Raw genomic sequence first — 22,883 nt, forward strand, 5'->3', positions numbered from 1 at the left:
AAAATGAGCAATACAAAGTCAAACAATCTTGGCTGAAGGTTTGGTTTGGTTTGTTATTTTTTCCCCAAAATTCTTCCAAACTTTTGTACAGTTCAAGAAGGAATGATCCTAAGTACCTCCCCAGATCAATGCAGATTCTGGAATAACTGCTGGCCCTAAGGTTGCCACACTATCCAAGTGAATGCTTCCTAGAAACTGACTAGGGGCCAACAACAGGGCCAACCATACCCTGGGGTGCATCGACCATGGCATTGCTAGTGGGTTTGAGGGAAGTGACTGTCCTGCTCCGTGCTGCGCTGGTGCAGCCTCACCTCGAGTGCTGTGTGCAGTTTTGGGGCACCACAATATAAGAAGGACATAAAACTATTAGAGAGTGTCCAACGTAGGGCTACAAAGATGGTGAAGGGTCTAGAGGGGAAGACATATGAGAAACAGCTGAAGTCACTCGTTTTGTTCTGTCCAGAGCAGAGTAGGCTGAGGGGAGGCCTCATGGCAGCCTGCAGCTTCCTCACGAGGGGAGCAGATGGGCAGGCGCTGAGCTCTGCTCTCTGAGAACAGCAACAGGACCTGAGTGAACAGCATGGAGCTGGGACAGGGGATGGTCAGGCTGGATGTTAGGAAAAGGTTCTTCACCCAGAGGGTGGTCAGGCACTGGAACGGGCTCCCCAGAGCAGTGGTCACAGCACTGAGCCTGACGGAGTTCAAGAAGCATTTGGACAACGCTCTCAGACATAGGGTCTGGTTTTTGGGTGGTCCTGAGCAGAGCCAGGAGTTGGACTCCATGATCTTTGTGGGTGCCTTCCAAGTCAGGATATTCTATGATTCTATGACTGGAATAAACATTATATTAACCCATCAACACACAAGTGTCTTGGTGGCTTAAGAGAAGAAAACATAGAATCATAGAATGGATTGGGCTGAAAGGGGCCTTAAAGACCATCTAATTCCATCCCCCACTACCATGTGCAGGGACATGTTGCACTAGACCAGGTTGCCCAAAGCCCCATCCAACATGGCTTTAAACATCTCGAGCATGGGATGGGGCATTCACAACTTCTCTGGGCAACATGTTCCAGTGCCTCACCACCCTCTGAGTAAAGAACTTCCTCCTTAAATCTAATCTAAATCTTCCCTCTTTTAGTTTTAAACCATTCCCCCTTGTCCTATCACTACACTCCCTAACAGAGTCCCTCCCCAGTTTTCCTGTAGGCCCCCTTTAGGAACTGGAAGGCTGCTATAAGATCTCCCTGGAGCCTTCTCTTCTCCAGGACGAACAACCCCAACTCCCTCATCCCCTCTTCATAGGAGAGGTGCTCCAGCCCTCTGATTATCCTTGTGGCCCTCCTCTGGACTTGGTCTAATATGTCCATGTCCTTCTTGTGCTGGGGCACCAGGTGGGGTCTCACGAGAGCAGAGCAGAGGGGGAGATTCACTTCCCTCAACCTGCTGGCCACGTTTCTTTTGATGCAGCCCAGGATACAGTTGGTTTTCTGGGCTGCAAGCACAAACGTGTAAAGAGAAGGAAAAAAAAAAGTACATACACGTAAAAAGAAAAATTATGTTCTGCTAGAGTACACCACACCCTGTACATCAACCATCTCTATTATCATACAACTTTTAATATGGTGGAATCAGCAGGTTTATCTGTAACACTATTAGTGCCACTTAATTTTAAGTCCTTCAAGAGTGTTTCACCTTCTGATAATTTTATATGTCTTAAGCACCACCAAAGATACACTAGGGCAGACAGAATATTTTAGGTATTGATTTCAGCCAGATTTATGTACCAGTAGCTAATACATGTCAGAGAAAAAACTCTCACTAAATATTTTTGAATGCTTTACACTCAGTTTCCCAGTATCTTTCTATTCTATAAATGGTTACATGAAATCTTCTTGTCTCATTTTTGTTTTTAACATGGTTAGTACCAAAAACGTATTTCAAAAGGATGAAAATTATAACCAATGGCTGGGCTTCTCAAAGACAAAGAGCAGTCGCAACATATATTTTTCCTTAAATTTATTTATGTTTGAATTCAAATTAAAGCTTCCTCAGAAAATAAAGCAACAGTCCTATTAGTCTCAGGGAAAAAAAAAAAAAAAGAAACACCTGTGTTTAGAAATATACCATTAGAGTTCTCCACATACACAAAAATTTAATTTTTTTATTGTCTCCAAAATCTGTATTATTCTACCATTTAGAAGTGTATCATATATAAAGAGCTACACTAACCTCAACTGGAAAAGTATTCTTTCCCTTTAAAGAATGACTTTTTTCCCCAAAGCCAAAAAGAACAATACAAATATAACCCAATACCTGAATTTCACCATTTTCCCCCTCTATTTATGTATTTAAAGTCACATTAAAATGCCAAAAAACAAAAGCGCTGATTTGTTTAGTAGGTTTCCATATCTGAGCACTGTAACCACCCTAAGTAACAAAAAGTTGCAAAGAAAATAGAGAATGTGACAGGGTGGGAATGTGAAGCGGGAAATAGAAAGTATGTACCAGAATCCATTGAAACTTAACAAGCCTTATTAAAAGTGAAATGTATATTCAAGTTAAAAACAGAAACAACTAATATTCCAACTACAGCCTTTAGTACAGAGAGGTGGATGCCAATTCCTCCTGTAAATATATATATATATTTATTATATATAGTAATAGACAGGCTTCCAACAAGCGGGATTTGTAACCAAGTACAGATAGCTATCTGGCTTTAAAAAATGGCAAAGAACTAGAGAAGCAAAATATGCATGACCATTTGTACTGCAGTTATTCACAGGGACTAAAGCAGTCCCAGCAGTAATCACAAACTACTTGAAAAGCTAGTTAACCCTAATGTAGTAAATAATTCTTTGTTTATTCTTTTTCTTTTCCTTATTTTTCTCCCCATACATGAACAAGAAGACTGGATCTCAAGAGACATTTCCAAATAAACACAAATAAAAAAGAAGATTAATTGTTCCAAACTGAGGAATACCTGAGCTCCATTTTTCTCCTGCAAATGATAGGAGTTTATTGTCCTGCTTCATGAGCCATAGCAGAGAATCATCTGTTACCACTCACACTGCTACTGCTGTTCAACCGTTGCTGGGAGACACCACAAAGGGCCTGATCCAGAACCTGCCAAGGCTGAGAGGAAAACTGCTTTCCATGGGTTTTGAAACAGGCCTTAAGAATAGAACGCTGGCCAGCTGCAGTTGAAAGTCATGACAAGGAGAAATCGGAGCTAAATGGACGGTCAGGGAGACTGAGGCAGAGGGGGAAAAACAAACAAACAAAAAAACCTGGAAGACACTTGCTCTGGAGTTCAGCCTGACATCCTCAAAATCTCAGGGGAAAAAAAACATAATGCTGATCTTTCAAAATGACGAGCCCCCTAATGCCATGGTCATATTGCTCAGGTCGACTAACATCTTTGGAGATAACACACAATACAGCAATCTCTATGCTCATTCAATACGTGTCTCTTTGGAGTAATGACTCCCATTTGTGCCACAATATGTGATGATGGTGATATTCCAACAGCCTAGAATTGCACTGGGAACATCTACCAATAATTCATAAGAGAAGCATGTATTAAACTAACCTTCAACCCTAATGGCTTTAATAGGGTACCTATTAGTACAGTGGCTGTAACTCATATGGGATTGCTCCAAGAAGCGTTACAAAATGCCAGTGAAGCCTCTCATTTACTGAACATACTCTATTAAATCACCTGTAATTCTACACAGATGCCATTTGAAGTATAATAAAACATATTTACCTATTTCAGCTAACTTCTCATAGTCAATCTCAGACATGTTTCCCCTTAGGAGGAAGTCTGCGCAGATCTTGCTAACTGATTCTTGCAGGATGAAATGGTTGTCAGGTCAACCCTACAAAAATAAACGAAGCTGTGAGCACAGTGTGCCATATTTTACACACTACACAGGTATAAAAAGAAAAGAAAAAAATAACAGTAACACAAATCCTCCTACCCAGTTATTGCTCAAGAACAAACTCATTTGCATTTAGGCACCATTTTCCTAGAACACAGAGTACTACGAAAGAATTTTAAAACAGCAGTCCAAAAAGAAAGCTGCATATAATAACAAGACTACCAACCAATTGATCTGTTTTTATTCGGGGGGTTATTCTACAAAATACATTATACACATTTGGATGATAAACAACAGAATTTAGGATTAATTCACTTCTATAAACAACATTAATCTTCTTTATATCTTCCTAATTGTATTTATCTGATGAAGATATATAGTCCATACCCTCACACCAAAGTCACTTCTATGGCAGCCGTAAGGTTTATTACGGTAAAACATTGTATACCTCACGTTGCACATGCAACAGCTTCATGAAAATTTCAAGTGAGCATTAACATACATAAAATGGAAAAAACAGCACTTCCTGTACCTAATCATTGCTTTTTGTCAAATTCTCTGCGGAGCACTTCGTAAACACAATACTAAGTAACACACCCAAAGAGAACATCAGGAGCTAAAAATACTATTTAGAAGCTGTTTTCCCAAGCAGCTGCTCCAAGTAGCAATAAGGGTACTTCCCTTAAATTAAAAATCCAGACTCAGGTGGGGAGGTGAGAAAGAAATTGAGCTTTTCAAACTCTCCTTTTAATTTAATTTCAATACCCTGCTTCATACCAGTTTGTTTCCATCTAAGCATGTTAAAAATAAGATAGGTAAATTTATGGTCTGGTTGTTGAGAAAATGCATATACAAGCACATTCTTCTCCTCTCCCAGAAGGTTACATATTGTACTGTTACTTCAAAGCACTTTAACTGGGAAATTACCCTATGCCAAACAAACAAACAAGCTAAAAGACCAGCCTGCCTGCTCTCTGCTGCCCACCCTGCATATCCCACAGCTTAAGGATGCTTGTTCTAGACCCACAAGTCCTCAGACTAGATACCATCCATTTTCTTCTAACCAGAGAATGGATATCTAAGTAGTTTTCCAGGAATAAAATAAATATTCACATCAACAAAGCAAGCAAACATCTGCTTAATTACAGGCATATGTTTACCTATTTCGTTGAGGAGGGATTAGTCATTAGAGTGATCACAGTTATTGGGTGTGTGAACTAGAGCGAGGCTCTCACTGGCTGATGCAAAGTTTAACTTTCGGTTTCAAGTTTATGCAGAAGAAATGAATTTGCATCCTAGTATATGACTACAACTCCCACCTACTACAGTAAAACAAGTACCTGTTAACAGTCACAATAATTAAGAGCTTCTAATGGCTAGTGAAGCTTTTTTTTTAATTTCATAACATTTTACAGATCTGATACTAATGTAATAGTAATTATCACCAAAGGCAACCATGCATTTCCATAACTTGCTGCACTGTAGATATGGTTCTACCACTTTGAAGATTTTCAAACACAAACCAACTATTTCATAATAATTATATTCATTTCTTCTTGAAAATTATCATCTTCATTTTCAGCCAATTTAAAAGCACAATTTACAATTATTTACACCCAATTTAAAAGCACATATACTGGGAAAAGACCTAAAAAAATATTTTCAAGAGAAAATTTTGCAATTCCCCACTGAATAACAATTTTCTTAAAAAATTAAATTAATTCTGGGCCAGATATATTTCATTTTGTGTTAACTTTTTTCACATGATATTCAAAATGAAGATACCATTGTTGTTTTAAAGTTATGATGCAAAGAAAACACTTAGTGATTGATATTCCAACCAGTGATTAATTTGTTCATTAGTATTCGGAATGGTATTTCGACATTTCTAAAATTAACAATTAGCAACTAGTGTGATAATGTGTGTTTTATTTACAAAAAACAAAGGGCCCTTTGGAGGCCATCTGGCCCAGTCCCTGATCCAGGAAGGCCACCAAGAGCAGGCTGCCCAGGCACCACGTACTGGTGGCTTCTGAAGATCTCCAAGGAGGAGACTCCACAACCTCTCTGGGCAACCTGTGCCAGTGCTCCATCACCCACACAGCACAAAAGGGTTTCTGATGTTCAGAGGGAACCTCCTGTCTGCCAGTTTGTGCCCACTGCCGCTTGTCCCGGTGCTGGGCAACCCTAACAAGAGCCTGGCTCTGTCCTCTTTGCAGCCTCCCTTTAAGTATTTATACACACTCATGAGATCACACCCTGAGCCTCCTCTTCTCCAGGCAGAGCAGTCCCAGCCCTCTCAGGCCCTCTTCATAGGAGAGGTGCTTCAATCAGTTTAATGACTGCATTGGGTCTAGTCCAGCTAATGTCAAAAGCCTGCCTTGCTTCTCAGAGGCTGTCCCTTCTAGATAAATTTTTATATGACAGAAAAAAAATATAGTTCGAGAGGATCACTGTATTTTCACATATATAACTTAGGGATTAGCTTTTAAAAAGGAAACTGTGGTTCAGCATCAGAATAGCGGTACACCCAGGCAAGAAACATGAGCAGTGCAGGTTATCACAGCCATCCTTCATTGCACTATTTCTTCCAAGGGGAGCATTTATTCCAACAACCTCCCTGCCCCAAATCCTGCAGCAGCACTGACCCCCTCCAACTCTTCTTCTCCTACTTTCTGATTTTGATTTTGTGCAAAATCCTGCAGAAGCCGGCCACATGAGGGTACGGAGCACACACAGACTCATTTTTAAATACCAACACCAGAATCAAGATCTGTCACTGGTGAAAATATGGCAAATCCTTTCTTTTTCAGAGCTTTTACGAATTATCATACCACAACCTGTTAAAGTTTCACTTGTCAGCAGGTGGGGCTTTGGGATTTATTTACTTTTTAATCTACAGCTGTCATACTAACACTTTCAGCCCTCCTGTTTCCTCTCTCTCGCTCTTGCTTCTCTTCTTTGTGTCAGGCTGCCGTTTATATTGAATATACTGTATGTTCATACTGTATATACTGTATGCATAACCTCATAGCAGAGGTTTACCCTCAAGACCCAGATTCCCTCCCCCCTTTAGATAAAACTACTGGAAGCATTTGGCATAGTATTTCCCCTGAGAAACAAACAAACAACAACAAAACCCGCACTTTCTTGTGAGGTCTGTTACTTCATCTGCCTTCCTGGCATCACAAGGCTGTACAGCACACTGCCACCGCTACGCAGCCCTGCCTGCGCCAGCCCTCCTGCTGCCATGCTTTCAGCCAATACCAAGGGATGAAGGAAGATGGGAGCCTGTAACCAACAGGCATGTTCTCAGTTGTATCTGGCAGCAGCTCGCGTGTTTTGGAGAACATACGAGGTCCCAAAGTCAGGCCTACACCCTGCAGTAGAGTTGTGAAGATTTGCAGTGTAAGATCCAACTGTACCACGCTGACTAGAACAGAAATGGGAACAGATGGATCAAACTGTTCTTAAAATGCAGTGGGTCTCCTGTTCATTACAGTGCCTCTCCATCGAGTCCATAGACTCGGTGGAGATCTACCTTCCAGCTGGGACTCCTGAGCTCTGCCAGGATGCCAGCCACGCAGCCAGGCTTCACAAGAAGAGAGCGGAGTCACCTGCCAGCGTCTCAGGCTTTGCACGACACTGAAATACCCAAACCAAAAATACTGAGAAGCCTGTGAAGGCAAATATTCCATTATTACTTCCACACATCAATATTGATGAAAAATGGTATTGAACTGAAACTCAGAAAAATTTAAACAGCTTTAATTTTATTACATTTTCCATTTAGGCTCTATTCCAAAATTAATTTTATTACTATAATAACTTCCATTGATTTCAGTGCAGTAAAGATAAATACACAAATTCATAGAGGTGGCCACATTCCTCTGAAGCGTCAAAACATTTTTAACCAAACTTTCCAAGAAAAATTCATTTTAAAAGAAAAAAGTAGTTCAGCAAACTGCAAAAAAAGAATTTGAAGTATGATGATCATACACAGGTTGATATATTTATATTGACAGAAAGTTACTAACTTGTAAATATTATGATAAAAATATTATGCCAAAATAGAATACTAAAACTAAAAATTACATGCATATAGCCTTAAAAAGTTGCCAAACACTTTATCCTTTGTTATCATTAGTTTGGTGGATTTTGAGCTTCTTTTTATGTAATGATCAGAGAAGAAGCACACACAGAGGTTAATTCCTGCCATGGATTGAGATACAGCCTTGAAAATCAGAAAGCAAGGAAGACAGTCACCCTGTCACAAGTCTCTGTGCTCTATCACACCAAGTTACACACTGATCAAACAGCACTGATTTCTCTAAAAGCAATTTTCTACTAGTCTCATCCATTCAGTGCTTGGAAAATAGGAGAACAGTGTCTACTTGGTGATGGTAAATATTGTCCTAAACTTGGAAAGAAGCCCAAGTTCACGCGGCTGTATTTTTTCCCCAGTATTTACTCCTGGATAAATACTGAATCATTATTCTGTAACTATCCAAAGCCCCCAGTCATCTCTCAATTTCTTTCTTTCTTTGGAGTTTTGATGCCACCCTGAAAACAGGGCTTTGCTCTTCTAACATCTGAGCCACACAGCACGTCCACGCTGCTGTTCTGGGCCACAGAAAGCAACACAATATGGTGGAACCCCCAACACAGTGCTGTGCAGAAATCCTGGCTGGTGTCTCAACTTGGCAGAGCAATTACTGTGGAGAGAGTGCTACAGTTATTTGGCACTCCCATGGTCCTCGCCTCCACAGTGCATGGGGAGGGGTAGAGTTATCCACCTAGCCTACCCCTACTCCCAGGCACTACTTCTTTCTGATCTAGGGACTCTGATTTTGGTATCAATTTTTGCTGGCAACTTACCCCTGGGTTTTTGTGCTCGTGCTCTTTTGAGTTTCCCCATTCTAGACAGGATGAGACAATCCTATCTTTTGCTCAGCCGAACACCAGCTCCTTGGTCATCCAGGATCTCGCTGGCAAGAGGAAGAAGGAGGGAGAGCCAGGGATCTGCTACTGGTCTTCCCTCCATGACAGTGTTTTCAGTCATACTTTTCTGTGCCCATTCAAGTTGATCAATTCCTTCTTTAGCTCTCACCTCATTTTCTGTCTTCCCATCCACCAAGCTCTCTCCTTTTCCCTGTCTTTCCCGTTTGCTCATCTCTCTGTTTTCCCTTCCACCACAACCCTCTTCTTTTCCACATTCTCTCTAGTTCCCTCATCCTGGCTTAGTTCCTCTGTATATCCTTTTGCTCTCACCAGAGCAAACTGCAACTACCACCAAATCCACTGGTTAACACACCCCTCTGCGTTGCTGATATCCAGCTTCTCCTGCCTAAACTCCTCTCTCTCCTCAACTCTCTCAGCGTGATCACATTTTGAGCTCTCAGGCTGTACAAGAATTAACAAACCTCCGAGGCTATAGGAGCAAAAGTGATGCAAAGACCTTAACTGCAAAAAAACGCACTTCTTTAGTCCCCTGCATTTTTTACTGCTCCCCTGTTATCTGTTAGAGCACAGCTCTCTCTGAAACTTGCGGAAACATCTTCTCTTACTTTACAATTCCTTAAATGATTACAGCTTAAGAATTCATCCCTCTATGCTTTTACTGCTTAAACTGTTAATGATGAAACTTGACTGAATAAGTGCATTTGTATTTCCTTACCACTTAAAATTATACTGGCAGCCAGAACTGCAATCTTCTAAGCAACAAACTCTTTTCATTTGTGATATAGTTTTTGAGGAAGCTTGATGGCTCAATAACCTGGTATGTAGACAGTTTTCATCTCTAAATTAGTAGCATGAATTACTTATGTTTACTTAAGTAATAGCTTACTCTATGTTCATCTTACAGGTGTGGGTCAGCAAAGACTGAAAAGACCAGTAAATTGACAAACAGATAGTAAGCATTTTTATCAAAGATGCTAAATGCAGTTTTGAAACATCCTTTTACCCCCTCCAAGGTTTGGACCTTATTTAGAACACAAATTTATTCATGCTGAAGGGAGAAAGGAGGTGCTTACATGCTACATCGTACTTGCTCCAACAATAATTTAGACTGCGTTTTTTGATAACTTAAGTAATTTTTAACCAGTGCTGCATTAATTTAAAGTAAGCATCCACTGTATATAAAATAGATAAAGCAAAACGTGTTACACTTTGTGAGAGAGCAAATTTTCATCAGAAAGAATGGTAAACACTGCATAGCACAGTCCTGAAATGAGAATTGTTCACAGAACTGTTTTTTCCCCAGAAAGAAACTCGGAGAAGAGAAACATACTGATTATTTTTTTCTACACACACACATATATGAACATTTAGAACATAATTATCTAACAGTACAGATGCTGGAGCGGGACAGATATGAAAGAGCAAGATGACTGTCCAGTGCAGGACTACCAAGCCCTTCTTGCAGCAGTGGCTATGGTGCAGTTTGGGATGTCCTTCACAGCCTGTTCTGGGCCATGAGCAACCCAGCAGGATGCCTAAACCTGACTCTGTCCCTCCTGTCTTTCCTCTGAAAGAAGGAACTACTCCGTGAGCTGACTCTGGCCTGCAGGCTGCCATGAAGGCCTCACTAACCTAGTAAAATATTTTCCCAAAGTTGTATACTGTTGGCAGTCTCCAGTTGTATTGCACAGTGCCTGCCTCTATAGTGTTTGTGATCCCCTCTGTTGCAGGACTGGAACAGGCAGGTTAACAGAGGCTATGCTTCCAACCTACAGAGCACCCATCATGAGATTTCCTCAGTTAGGGAACCAGTGACACATGGTAAAGGGGAAAAAAAGACAGGAAACCATGAAATACATAAGCACAGTCTCTTCACCCTCACCATACCTTCCCTGCTGGACAGTCAAAAATCTATTTATGGGAAGAATTAAATATGTCAGAGTGAAATAGAAATTGTTTCCCTACTGTGTATAAATATCTGCATGTATCAGCTAATCCCATTTCTGAAAGCACTGAAGTAAAGGGATTATTTCTACCCATTGCTGGCACAAAGATTTTTGGAAATACTCTTTTGTTGTCTGAAACAGTGCAGCTATTTTCTTATCACATCCACTAGTTCATCTGGCACACCGCAAGTACATGGAAAAAAGTGCCTAATGTTTAACCTATTAACAGAAAGCCTCCTGTATCATTAGAACAAAATAATCTGAACATGGATAAGTGGCTGCAATATGACACACTGCAAGACCATTTTTTTTGATTCAATGTAAGTGTTTATTGGCTAAACAAAGATTACGATAATGTAACCATAACAAGCATTAATGATCAGTCATCTATGGAACTTGCTTTCTAAATTAATATACTGTAATGCACACTAATGTGGCAGAATTATGTCGGGCTGAACTCATGTTTAACTAGTGCTTCCATCTCAAGCGATTAAACACTTGCAATTGCAGATGAGTACAAGACTTTTTTAAGTCTTTTTTAAGACTGTATTCTTTAATTAAATTAATCTGACAAGTTACTGGACAAAGAGTTGGTGTATTATTATTATTTTTTAAATGTATAATTATTCACTGGGGATTCCTCTGGCTGGAATAAATTAGGACTTGTAAAAGAAATTAATATTCTTCTTTTTTTTTTTTTTAACAACTCAGGCCATTGTTTCCAGTTCTTGTCAAGACACAGTTATAGCTCACCCATCTTAGCACCACCCCTCCTGTAGCCCAGCTGCACCAAAATGAAACAGTGCATTATAGCAAAGAAGAAGAGTTCCGTTCCAAAATCCATTTTATATGGGCAATGTAAAGCCCATATTTAGTTACAAATCTTAACTCAAAACTAAGCAAAATGATGATAACCACACCTGTCGTCCCACTGTTTCTCCATTTGCACTGGATTTGTCCTTAATCAGTGCACTAAAGACCTGGTTGTCTGCCTAAAATAATTATTTTTCCCTTAATTCACAAGTACTAAATATTTTCGTCCCAGCAAATTTGTGAGTTACCATAACTTACTGTGCAAAACAAGAAATTTAGTATTGCAAAGCCTGGTAGTGTTTTACTATAAGAGCTCAATGCATAATGTCAACACAAGCTGCCCAAGCAGTCCAGCAAATGTTTCAAATGAGAACTCAGTCATTGATCTGCATGTGCCAAGGGACTTAGTAGGGCCCAAAACAGTTCACACGTTCGATAATCTCATTATAATCAAGCAGTAATAGCAGCCACTTCAAATCTAACCCTGAAACGAACTTCCTTCTATAATCTTCATTTTTAGTCCACCTCAAACTTCCCCTCTACTCACATCACCACATCCCATCCCCTGAACCTTATTTTTTAAATTGCATCCCATGCTAGATAATCCATAAATGTTTTGTAGTTACAACTGAACACAAACTGAGAAAGGATCTAACATTTCCAGAGTTTTGACTGTTTTTTGATGTTAGAATCGTAAAGGCATTTTGGCTTATCTTGCTACCAAAACTAAAACTCACTGAAAAGTCACAAACACTTTATTATTTTGCTGACTTTTGTGAGCAAAGCTATTAGCTTGTGATGAGTAATGTTTGCAGAAGAGCACAAAGAATCCTTATATGTGGAAAACTGCAAAATAAAATAATAAAATAATATTTTTGTCAACAAAGACTACGTAGTATAGGAAACTAGAGGAAGACAAAGAAATAGGAAAGGAAAGGAGGGAGAGGGGAATCTTTCCACACTAAATTATAAAGGCTGGAAAACAAATTAGATTTAAAGTTTGAAATGTGGTTAAAATGCTTCCTGTTCATCTTCCTTCTTATTCGCTATGCCCATGTCTTACAAAGAAGTAATTCTCTTGCCTGGTATAGCATACAGACCTTCAAAAGACTAGTTAAAATCTATGTGAGAAGCATCTCATGCCATGGTTCAATGATACAGTATGTGTGGCTTTTAACTTCCCTGCACAGGATCAGAAAAACTGAGGTCACAGGAAAGAAAAATGGCCCAGCATAAATGAACTCTGAATTCAAATTTGTTCAAAAAATTTTGGCAGGTTAATTTTTTATCGGAAAGATTTATGTGTTATCAAGTATCTCCTGTCCTTGAAAAGCTAACAAACAAGGATTTATACATTTTTGCTGCCCCTATATACTTTTGACTAACTTGATGGAAATGGGATTGTGCATCACTGCATGAGATGGATCAAATTTTTATCACTGGGTGTTCTGCTTGCATGTATATTTGGTAATAATGGCTGTGAAACCACTGCCCCATTACGAAGACTTCTACCCTGAAGACCTCATTACCTTATCCAAAGGTCTTTGTCTATATCCATGCACGTTACAGAGCAGTTTTCAGGTAAGAGACTGTAGGGAAAAAAAATGAAGCACTAGCACAATGGCTGAAAATATGGCTTACAATTATTAAGTGGATTCTGCTATCAGGCCTTTTCAACACTTTAACGGAAGTCCAGGAAAACTTGTCAATTCCCCAATATCACATTAAACCACTTGACATCATTGCACCTGGTTTGTTACCTTTCTCTCTTTACCTACAACCCCAAAACATTCGCAAATTATCATCCTAGGAAAGAATCAAAAGTTCTAGTATCTGGAAGATAACAAATCCTATTTCCCACCTAATAAGTCTAACAATGGAAACATACTGCAGGAATGATGCACTCTAGCCCACTAATCTCCATGAAACACTACTAGAAGGCTCTTCAGAGACACTTAACAACAATGGTACCCATATCTTTCTGAACTTGCAAACATACATATGCTAACTGCTAGACAAACCTAAAGATACATCACTTGTATGCACACTTCTCTAAACCTATGCTAACTTCTAACAAGACCACACTGCTTATTCTTCTTCTTAGCAGCACACCACAAAAATGGAAACCTTAGAGAAATTTTATATTTATTCCATGTTGAAATAGTCATTGGTGCTGCTACACTCTACAGTATGACTACAACAGTAGTGACATGAAGGTCTGAGATTAAGCAAGTAACAGAGGGAAAGATGAGGTTTTTGCTTGTTTGTTTGGTTTGCTTTTATTGATTATTTTTTTATTAGACCAACTAATGCAGATGTTTAAAAGAACAACTGGTAACTTTTCAGGCATTCAAGCCCTTCTGGTGACCTCCAAGAGAAGCTTGTGCACCTGACAGCTTATCATTTTATGCACCTTCCAACAACATTCCCTTTGATATGTTTAAAAAATGTTTAATAAGCAGTATATAAACAATGAAGTGCAGAGTTCGGGAAAGGTGCAAGGGGACAAAGCTACCCTAAGTCAGCTGTGGAAGACAGCAAGGACATAGCCTAGGAAAAGAACACACAAACCACTCATAAATGCAATGATTGGAAATGTATAAGGTTGTCAGGTAAGGCTCTTCTCCTCTAACTGCCATAATTTATAATTTAACCATTTAAATAAACCTTGAGTTTTTCTTAAACAACATTTATACTCTTCCCAAGGATGTAGAGACCTTGCTTACCTCTTCTGAAATGCTACGTAACACACCTGATTTATCAAAATGGTTGGCAAGAAAAATACATTTACTTAGAGTGGTTAACGTATATGCTGTTGTTGTCTTTGCTGTAGTTATACCTATAACCAGCATCATTTCCCCCCCCCCCCTTTTTTTTTTTTTCTTTTTCAGAAGTAGCTCAGATGCCAAACCCTGGAAAGAATTCAGGGTCAGCATGAAAAATCCTTCCATTCTTTTCAGATGGTCAGTTAAAACTATGCAGCACCAAAACCAAACCAGACCAAAAAAAAACACCACAACAACAAACAAACAAAAACCATGAAACACCCTCTGCACTGCTTACCAGGTAAGTTTTCAGTTACAGTGACACACTGGCATAAACTCTGAGAATCCCATCAGTACAACAAAGCATTTGACAGTGCAATCCAAACATGGATTTTATTCTTTTCTTCATTTTAATTTAGCTATTAAGAACAAACACCTGTAAGCCATTTGCTGTACCTCAATGTAAAATAGATATACAACCCCATTAGGCCCAGACTGAGGAAAGCATTTGGGACAGCCATAAAGCAAAAGCATATATGCACAGAAGCCCAGCTGAAATGAATGATGTGTTCAAGGTTTTCTTGAATCAATGCCTCAAAGAAGTCTTAGTGGCCTGATTAGTCAGGAGGCAGCTCTGCTACTCTTTGCCTGATCACATCTTGCCACTTTTAGCTCGCATTGCAATAGATTTTCTTTCAAAGTACTTTTGCAGGTACCAGGATCACAATGAAACTGGGTTTCACTCCCCCCAGCCGTAGCTGCTGGAATCAAAACCCCCACTTGTACCCCACTCTGTGCCCACCTGGCAGACACTCAGTGAAAATAAATGGTATTCCTTGTGGCAAAGCATGCCATTTATTGTCAGTCATGGTATCACAGCAGAGCTCTTCGTGAGCTTCTGTTGAGAAGTGTACTTCAGGAGTAAAGTAATACCGATTTTTCATTCAGTCCTTGGTACATGACTTCTAACAATTCCTCTCTCTTCATAAATTTAGTCAGTCTTCTGTAGGGTTTCATGAGGCTTCTTAAACGTATTTTTTTCTCATTGCCTGACTTCAAATACACAAAAAAAGAAGTTTCAAATAAGTTACCCCAATAACAAATATGAATTGTTTGACTCCAGAGCCAATTCATTCATGTTTCCTGTCTGCTGGCAAAGAAAGAAGAGAGAGAAAAAAGAAACCAAAAGGCGAATTTATTATAATCCCACTTATAATAATTGGATCCTACCAGATTTAAGGCTGGAACGAGAAGCTATTTTAATCTTTCAAATATTTTAATCTTTCAAAGGCATTTTATACTTAAAATTGATTTCTATCCAAAGCCTTTTACCTGCTGTTGGTACAACTAAAAGCAAAGAAAACTACAAGAAATTAAGAATAAGACTTTTCCCCAGTTTACCATTTCTTTCTTTTAGTTGATACTTTTAATGGTATGTAGTTGGTAGGTACCATTCTACACTGAGATACCTTCACTGTCTCTTCAGTAGTTTACTGGTTCCTTTGCATGGGTCTTTCACAAAAGGAAAAGAAGGCTTTTTTAAGAGACAAAAAAATAAGGGATGAGAACAGTTACCAGGTTGTCAGAGGGAACAAGAAGCAAATGGAATATGTGAAGCTAACTATAATAAATTGCTTAAAAATTACTAGCTTTCAGTTCCTATCAGTGTAGCTCTTCCTTCTACGTTAACTGCAGTACAACATTAAATATTTACAGACAGGATGTCAGCTGGTAACAGTAAACAATCAACGAGGTCAACATACTCAGAACAAAACTTAAGACACTCATAAAAAAGACCTATATCGCTTGCGTTTTTGTAACACCAGCAGTACTACACTACATCCAAAGTCCATTTGCTAAGACAGCTGTTGAATCAAACACAATTTCCTTTTTCCTTCAGAATTTTCCTTTGTAGCTCTTAACAACATATATTTTATCCTGACTTGTAGGGCTCTGACTGCAAAGATAAGTTTACAACTGTGAATTTGTCAAGTCTGCTTAATCTTTCTGTCAAGCAAAACAGTAGGTATCATAGGTCCAGATACTGAGAAAAATAAAGCAGCAAACACAACTGCAACTCATTCTGCTACCTGAATGCTGTCTCAGAAGAATTTCTTTGCCATTAGGCAGGGTCATAAAAACGTTGCCAGAACAACATCACCCAGTGGACACACCAGAGCAGATAAGACAACACAAAGCCTTCGGGCACTGCCCGTTTCTGAGTTCCAAGTTTAACATAAAAGCTTGCCTACCTGTTTAATGGCATTCTTGCATACACAGAGTGAAATTCTGTCTCTGGGGAAATCAGCACCATAACTCACACTGACCTCAGCTGAGCTGGGATAGGATCTCACTCAGGCATTTTCCTCCCAAGCAGATCAGTTCCTATATTAAAACTTTCTTCTGAGGAATGCAAGAATTATCCACCTTCTTTTGTGAGTTGTCTTTCTTCCCCCACAGTGCTCAGCTTCAGCAGAGGACCCTGTAGCATCCCATCATGAACATACTCTCAGCTAAGACTCAACAAGCAGGCTGAAGCTTTCAATTCTCATCTTCTAAAATACATGGTAAAATACAGTAAACCAATGGTATATTTTTCAGAAAATAAATAAATAAATCACCTTTTGTTCATATTTCATCCAATAGTTGTAAATAAGCACCATATCTATGCAAATGTTCATAGTTATATTGAACTGAGATTTAGAGCTGAAGCTACCATGGTGTCCAGATTACCGCATACTAAAGCTAGACATAGATGAGTTGCTGTGAGCTTTGCTATTCTCTGAAGCTACAGAAATCAGCCTACGTTGTAAAGGCTTTGTTTAAAGCCAGCTTTATAAGGAACATGCCAAATCTTTGAATTTCAGCCCCAGACTCAAGCAGGTATCTTCTAGAGATTGGGGCAGCTTCCAAAAGTGGAACTTCCAATGACGCTACTGACTTTTGTTAGCAACATTTACCAGAAGAGAAGACTGAGATTCTGAGAAAAAAGACCATTAAACTTTTTTCATTGTTTTTATTCATTTTAATGCATAGTATGAGTGAACATATTAAAGGCCATGTATATAGTAAACAAAATAATCATTTTTGTGCTTTTCTCTGCCTTGCATGGCAAATTAAAATACAGAATGATAAGACAAAAGATAGATGTGGAAACTATGTGATGGGAAACATCTCAATCTTTCCAATTTCTATTATTGGTTATGCATTCTTCCCTAATTATTCGATGCCTTCTTATACGTAAAAATTGACTCAGTAGCCTTACATTCAGAATGTGTTGTATAAAGCAGCAGAGATTTAAGACAGCAACATCAGACAAAACAGAAATAGTGTAGGTCATTTATTATCAAAAGAACACCAACAAGATTTGGATATTTACTGAGATTATTCACTGGAGAAAAAGAGAGAGGAAAAACAGACCACTTTTCTGTAAATGACCTCGTATCATTTTCCTGTACATCTCTTTTTACACCTAGCCCAAGTTCCACATGCCCATCTGTGAGAGCCCATCAGTGGCCAGCGAACCCCTCCAAGGGCTACCACATGGGCACATAAATACCTGAGAATGACAGAATCATTTCAATTGGAAAAGACCTTCAGGATCATCGTGTTTTTGAAAGCTGTGGTGAAAACAGAAACCAACTATCCCCTACAAGGAATTCCTGGTGAATGATCTTCTTGCAGCTCTAATATTCACCTTACAAGCACAGCCCTGGAACATCATGACAAAGGCAGTACATTCCTTGATGGTTGCAGCAGCCATGTAGAGAAGGAAGCCCAAAGTCTCCAGCAAGCTCAATTTCAAAGTCTGAAAAGCCTAGTGAAATATATGCACTGCACAGCATATATAAAATGTCAGGCTAAGAATTTACAGTTAAAAGAAATATTCCTAGAATATATTAACATAAAGTATAAAAGATATCTTCAGAATGCAAAACTCAAATAGCCTTTTAGGCAGACATCACTGAAGGGCAATGAAGCTACATTGCTGTTGATTTTCTTTATTACAGACAGGATTGGTATCATAGCCTAGTTGCTATCATTAAGGTTACCTCAGACTTCCAAGTCTGAGACCCTGTTTTCAGTTCTTCACAACTTTGTGGACTGAAATTTTCCAACCTCAGAAGAAGCATGTGAATAAGATTGATATTCAGGAAGGATTACTGAGAAGGATAAGTGAAAGAAATGGGACTTGAACAAATAAGAGAGAAGAGATGAGGTAGGAGAGAAGTTGAATGAGTCCCAACTGGGGATAATAGGCAGAAAATCTGTGCCCATTAATGTAGCTTGAAATGAAACCCAAGATTGCTCCATCTCACCTTTTTCTTTTTCCTCCTATCAGCACATTGGCTGTTACATCCTCTTACACTGCTTGGACGCAGAAATAGCAACCTACAATTGCTATCAGTTATTCCATCACATCAACACACCGAAGGCTGTACAGTCAATCTTGAGATTCAGCCTTGATGATGATAGACACTGCTGTCAATAAGATGTCCTACAACAGAATTACCATGGTTTTTGTTTATTTAAATTCAAAGTCTATATACGGATACAAAATCACAGAGTGTGTTACAACATCAATACTCTTCCTAAGCGTACTATTCAAGCCTTTAGGAACACCACAGATGAGTTTGCCTCAAAAATGTCATCTTAGGTCCCTTTGCATGTGTAAAGACACATTTTTAATTACAGGCTCAGAAGAGAATTTTTTCTTTCCATGTAATTCCTGCTCCAGCTTCTGCATAGGAGAACAAGATCCAGGGGCACTGAAGAACCATCATTCACTTCTGCCAAAAAGATGATTGTCTTCCCATTAACATACTCATACAAGCAAAGCTTGCACACATGGAAGAGGAAAATGGATGATCTCGGAGCTAATATCAAAGATCCAGAAGCTATTTTTGCCTCTGCCAACAATTTCCAATGGGATACTTTGTAAGTTTTCAAAGCAAACTTTTCTCTTAGATGATTTTAAGACTACCTAAAAGTTTGCCAAGAGACAACATATAAGAAAAACGAAGAGAGTGGTTCCCTCAGGAGAGCTGATCCTAGCTTACTTCCCTTGACTGACAGATTTGTAAGGCCTTTCACATGAGCTCACATGACATCCTGATCTCCAGGTTGCAGAGAGATGGATGTGAAAGGTGGGCCATTCAGTGGGCAAGTAATTGGCTATAAGGTCACACCCAGAGAGTGGTGGACAGTGGCTCTACAACCATGTGGAGGCCGGTGATGAGCGGTGTCCCTCAGGGGTCTGTCTTGGGACCAGTAACAAATACCTTTATCCATGACATAGACAGTGGGATCAGGTGCACTCTCAGCAAGTTTGCAGGTGACACCAAGCTGAGTGGTGTGGTCAATACAAGAGAAGGAAGGGATGCCATCCAAAGGGACCTGGGCATGCTCGAGAAGTGGGTCCATGTAAGCCTAAGGAGGTTCAGCAAGGCCAAGTGCAAGGTGCTGCACCTGGGTCAGGGCAATCCCAGACATGAGCACAGACTGGGAGAAGAACTCATTGAGAGCAGACCTGCAGAGAAGGACTTGAGGGTTCTGGTGGACCAAAAGCTTGGCATGAGCCAGCAGTGTGCCTGCAGCCCAGGCTAATCGCCATCTTTCACTGCCTTTTGGTTAGATATTGCTGACTCAGACTTTTCCTTAGAATATGTGAGTGATAGTACTATTTTCTTTTTTTTTCTTTAAAAAAATAAACAGTGTTTACATTTTCCAAATTATTTTTTGCTGTATTTGTTTTTCCATTAAAATTTTGATACTGTCCACACAGCCTGTTTCTTCATGAAAAATGTGTTTTGTTTTTTTTAATATAAATCCTATCTGCAATTTTCACTCCTGGACATGCAAATATCTGCTTCTTTTTTGTAGTGCAGCTGGACCAGTGAAGTCAGGCAATGTGCAGAAAAGCTGTCAAATACAAGTCATTTCTTCTTTCCTTTGAAAGCAAAGGGTGCCCAACCTGTGCAACTTGCCTGACTCACAGGCCAGTCAGATGTGGTTCCCATGATAACACCTGTATCATTTCATAGAATTACAGAATATTCTGAGTTGGAAGGGACTCATAAGGATCATTGAGTCCAACTCCTGGCATCACACGGGTCTGCCCAAAACTTTGGACCATGTGACTAAGTGCACAGTTAAAACACTTAAACTCCAACAGGCTTGGTGCCATGACTACTTCCCTGGGGAGCCTGTTCCAGTGTGCCACCACCCCCTCAGTGATGAGCCTCTTCCTGATGACTAGCCTAAACCTCCCCTGCCTCAGCTTGACACCATTCCCGCAGGTCCTGTCACTGGTGATAATGGAGAATAGATTGGCGCCTGCCCCTCCACTCCCCCTTGTGAGGAAGCTATAGACCACAATGAGCTTTCCCCTCAGCCTCCTCTTCTCCAGGCTGAACAGGCCTAGTGACCTCAGCTGCTCCTCATGCGTCTTCCCCTCTAGGCGCTTCACCATCTTCATAGCCCTCCTCTGGACACTCTCCAACAGTTCAATGCTCTTTTTGTACTATGATGCCCAGAACTGCACACAGTACTTGAGGTGAGGCCGCACCAGAGCAGAGTAGAGCAGGACAATCCCTTCCCTCAACCGACTAGCGATGCCATGCTTGATGCACCCCAGGATACGGCTGGCCCTCCTGGCTGCCAGGGCACACTGCTGGCTCATATTCAACTTGCTGTCAACCACAACCCCCAGATCCCTCTCTGCGGGGCTGCTCTCCAGCGTCTCGTCACCCAGTCTGTACATATAGCCAGGGTTGCCCTGTCCCAGGTGCAGGACCCGGCACTTGCTCTTGTTAAACTTCATGCGGCTGGTGATCGCCCAGCTCTCCAATCTGTCCAGATCTCTCTGCAAGGCCTTTCCACCCTCAACAGAGTCCACAACTCCTCCAAGTTCAGCGTCATCAGCAAATTTGCTCAAAACTCCTTCTAGTCCTACATCCAAATCATTTATAAAAACATTGAAGAGGACTGGCCCTAAAATGGAGCCTTGGGGGACCCCACTAGTGACCATCCACCATCCTGATGTGGCCCCATTTACTACAACCCTTTGAGCCCTGCCCGTCAGCCAATTGCTCACCCATCGCACAATGTTTTTGTTTAACTGTATGCTGGACATTTTGTCCAGTAGAATCCTATGGGAAACCATGTCAAAAGCTTTGCTGAAGTCCAAAAAGATCACATCAGCTGGTTTCCCTTGGTCGACTAGATGGGTGATCTTATCATAAAAGGAAATCAAATTTGTTAAACAGGACCTACTCCTCATGAACCCATGTTGGCTGGGACCAATGACTACATTGTCCCCCAGGTACACTTCAATAACTTCAAGGATCATCCTCTCCATAATTTTACCAGGCACTGACGTGAGACTGACAGGCCTGTAATTGCTAGGGTCTTCTTCCTTGTCTTTCTTGAAAAGTGCGGAGGCTGGCAACAAATCTGAAAGCCCAACTTTGAACACAGTGAGCAGCAGGCCACCCAAACTCCCTCATTTCCACCTCTCAGAGCTACATCTGTAGCCATAGCAACATTTTGGATAATCACTTGTATGGTCTGGAGGGCGACAATCTTATCTTAGAGTTATAATGGTCTGTTAAATGCCACAAAAATATGAAGCATTGATAATTTTAATCAAAAATCAATTTTAAATAAAATTGGATTTCTAATTTCAATAACAACGGCTATTAAATAATGACTGTTCAATTATAGCTGAATTTCAAACTTAAACCAATCCAGTCAGCACAGCATAAACACCTACAGCTATTCTACACACAAACACTTTACACCAAGGTCAGTTTTGACTCTGAACAATTTCCCTTAAAAAAAAAAAAAGCATTAATTTAAGACTGATACCCACATAAACATACAGAATACTCATCCAGCTGAGTTAAAGAATGATTTCATGGCTCTATCCATATTCTTACAGAAAAGCTTAAAATTTAATAAGTATAAAAATACTGTTTATGCATTTCCCCAGCTGTACTACTATTAAGCATCTATTCAAACCAGAAGACCTTTAAAAATACAGTTTACATCTCACCATGGTTATTTACTTTTTGAATTCCTGCTCTAACGTGATGAAACCAACACAAGGAAGTCACCGTCATTTCACATAATAAAGTTAGTTCCACTTAGTATGACTGCGTATTTTTGTCTGAAGCCACTGAAATAGCAACTTATTTGTGTAAAAGCAACTTTTAAAATAAAGTTATTTTGTCACAGAATCATTGTAGTCTTTCTTAGATGCATTCAAAATCCTCTTCAGCTAACTGCTAAATCTGAGGCTAAAATGGCATGCTCTTTTATACAACATGTCAAAGGTCAATAACAAGCCTGCAGCAAAATCACACACAGATCCTAGAACACCTCACAAAAGCAGAGGTCACTCCTTCTCAGAAGTAGTGAGGCCCTTACCTTCAAAGGCCCTGGCTGCTGCTCCAGAAGGAGCCTTCACTCCTGTACCCAGCCACCTAGACTGGACTTGCAAAGGGGAAAGA

The 22,883-nt window shown here is 40.0% G+C and overlaps 1 protein-coding gene across 20 annotated transcripts in view; it reads right to left on the bottom strand.

Annotated features, from left to right (window-relative positions):
• Window positions 1-22,883, bottom strand: part of ARHGAP8 (Rho GTPase activating protein 8) — an 84,474-nt gene that overhangs the window by 59,718 nt on the left and 1,873 nt on the right. For 8 of the 20 annotated variants that reach the window (XM_083821092.1, XM_083821091.1, XM_083821084.1 and 5 more), the window contains one exon: window positions 22,801-22,866. The exons of 2 other annotated variants lie outside the window; for them this stretch is intronic. In XM_083821092.1, the coding sequence (XP_083677218.1) occupies window positions 22,801-22,866 (66 nt within the window). Of the gene's footprint in view, window positions 1-2,983; window positions 3,136-3,769; window positions 3,882-22,800; window positions 22,867-22,883 lie in introns of those variants that run through there. 10 more of the 20 variants (XM_083821088.1, XM_083821080.1, XM_083821082.1 and 7 more) reach the window with 6 other exon arrangements.

Source organism: Anser anser (assembly GCF_964211835.1).
Source record: "Anser anser genome assembly, chromosome: 1".
NCBI classification, from domain to species: Eukaryota; Metazoa; Chordata; class Aves; order Anseriformes; family Anatidae; genus Anser; species Anser anser.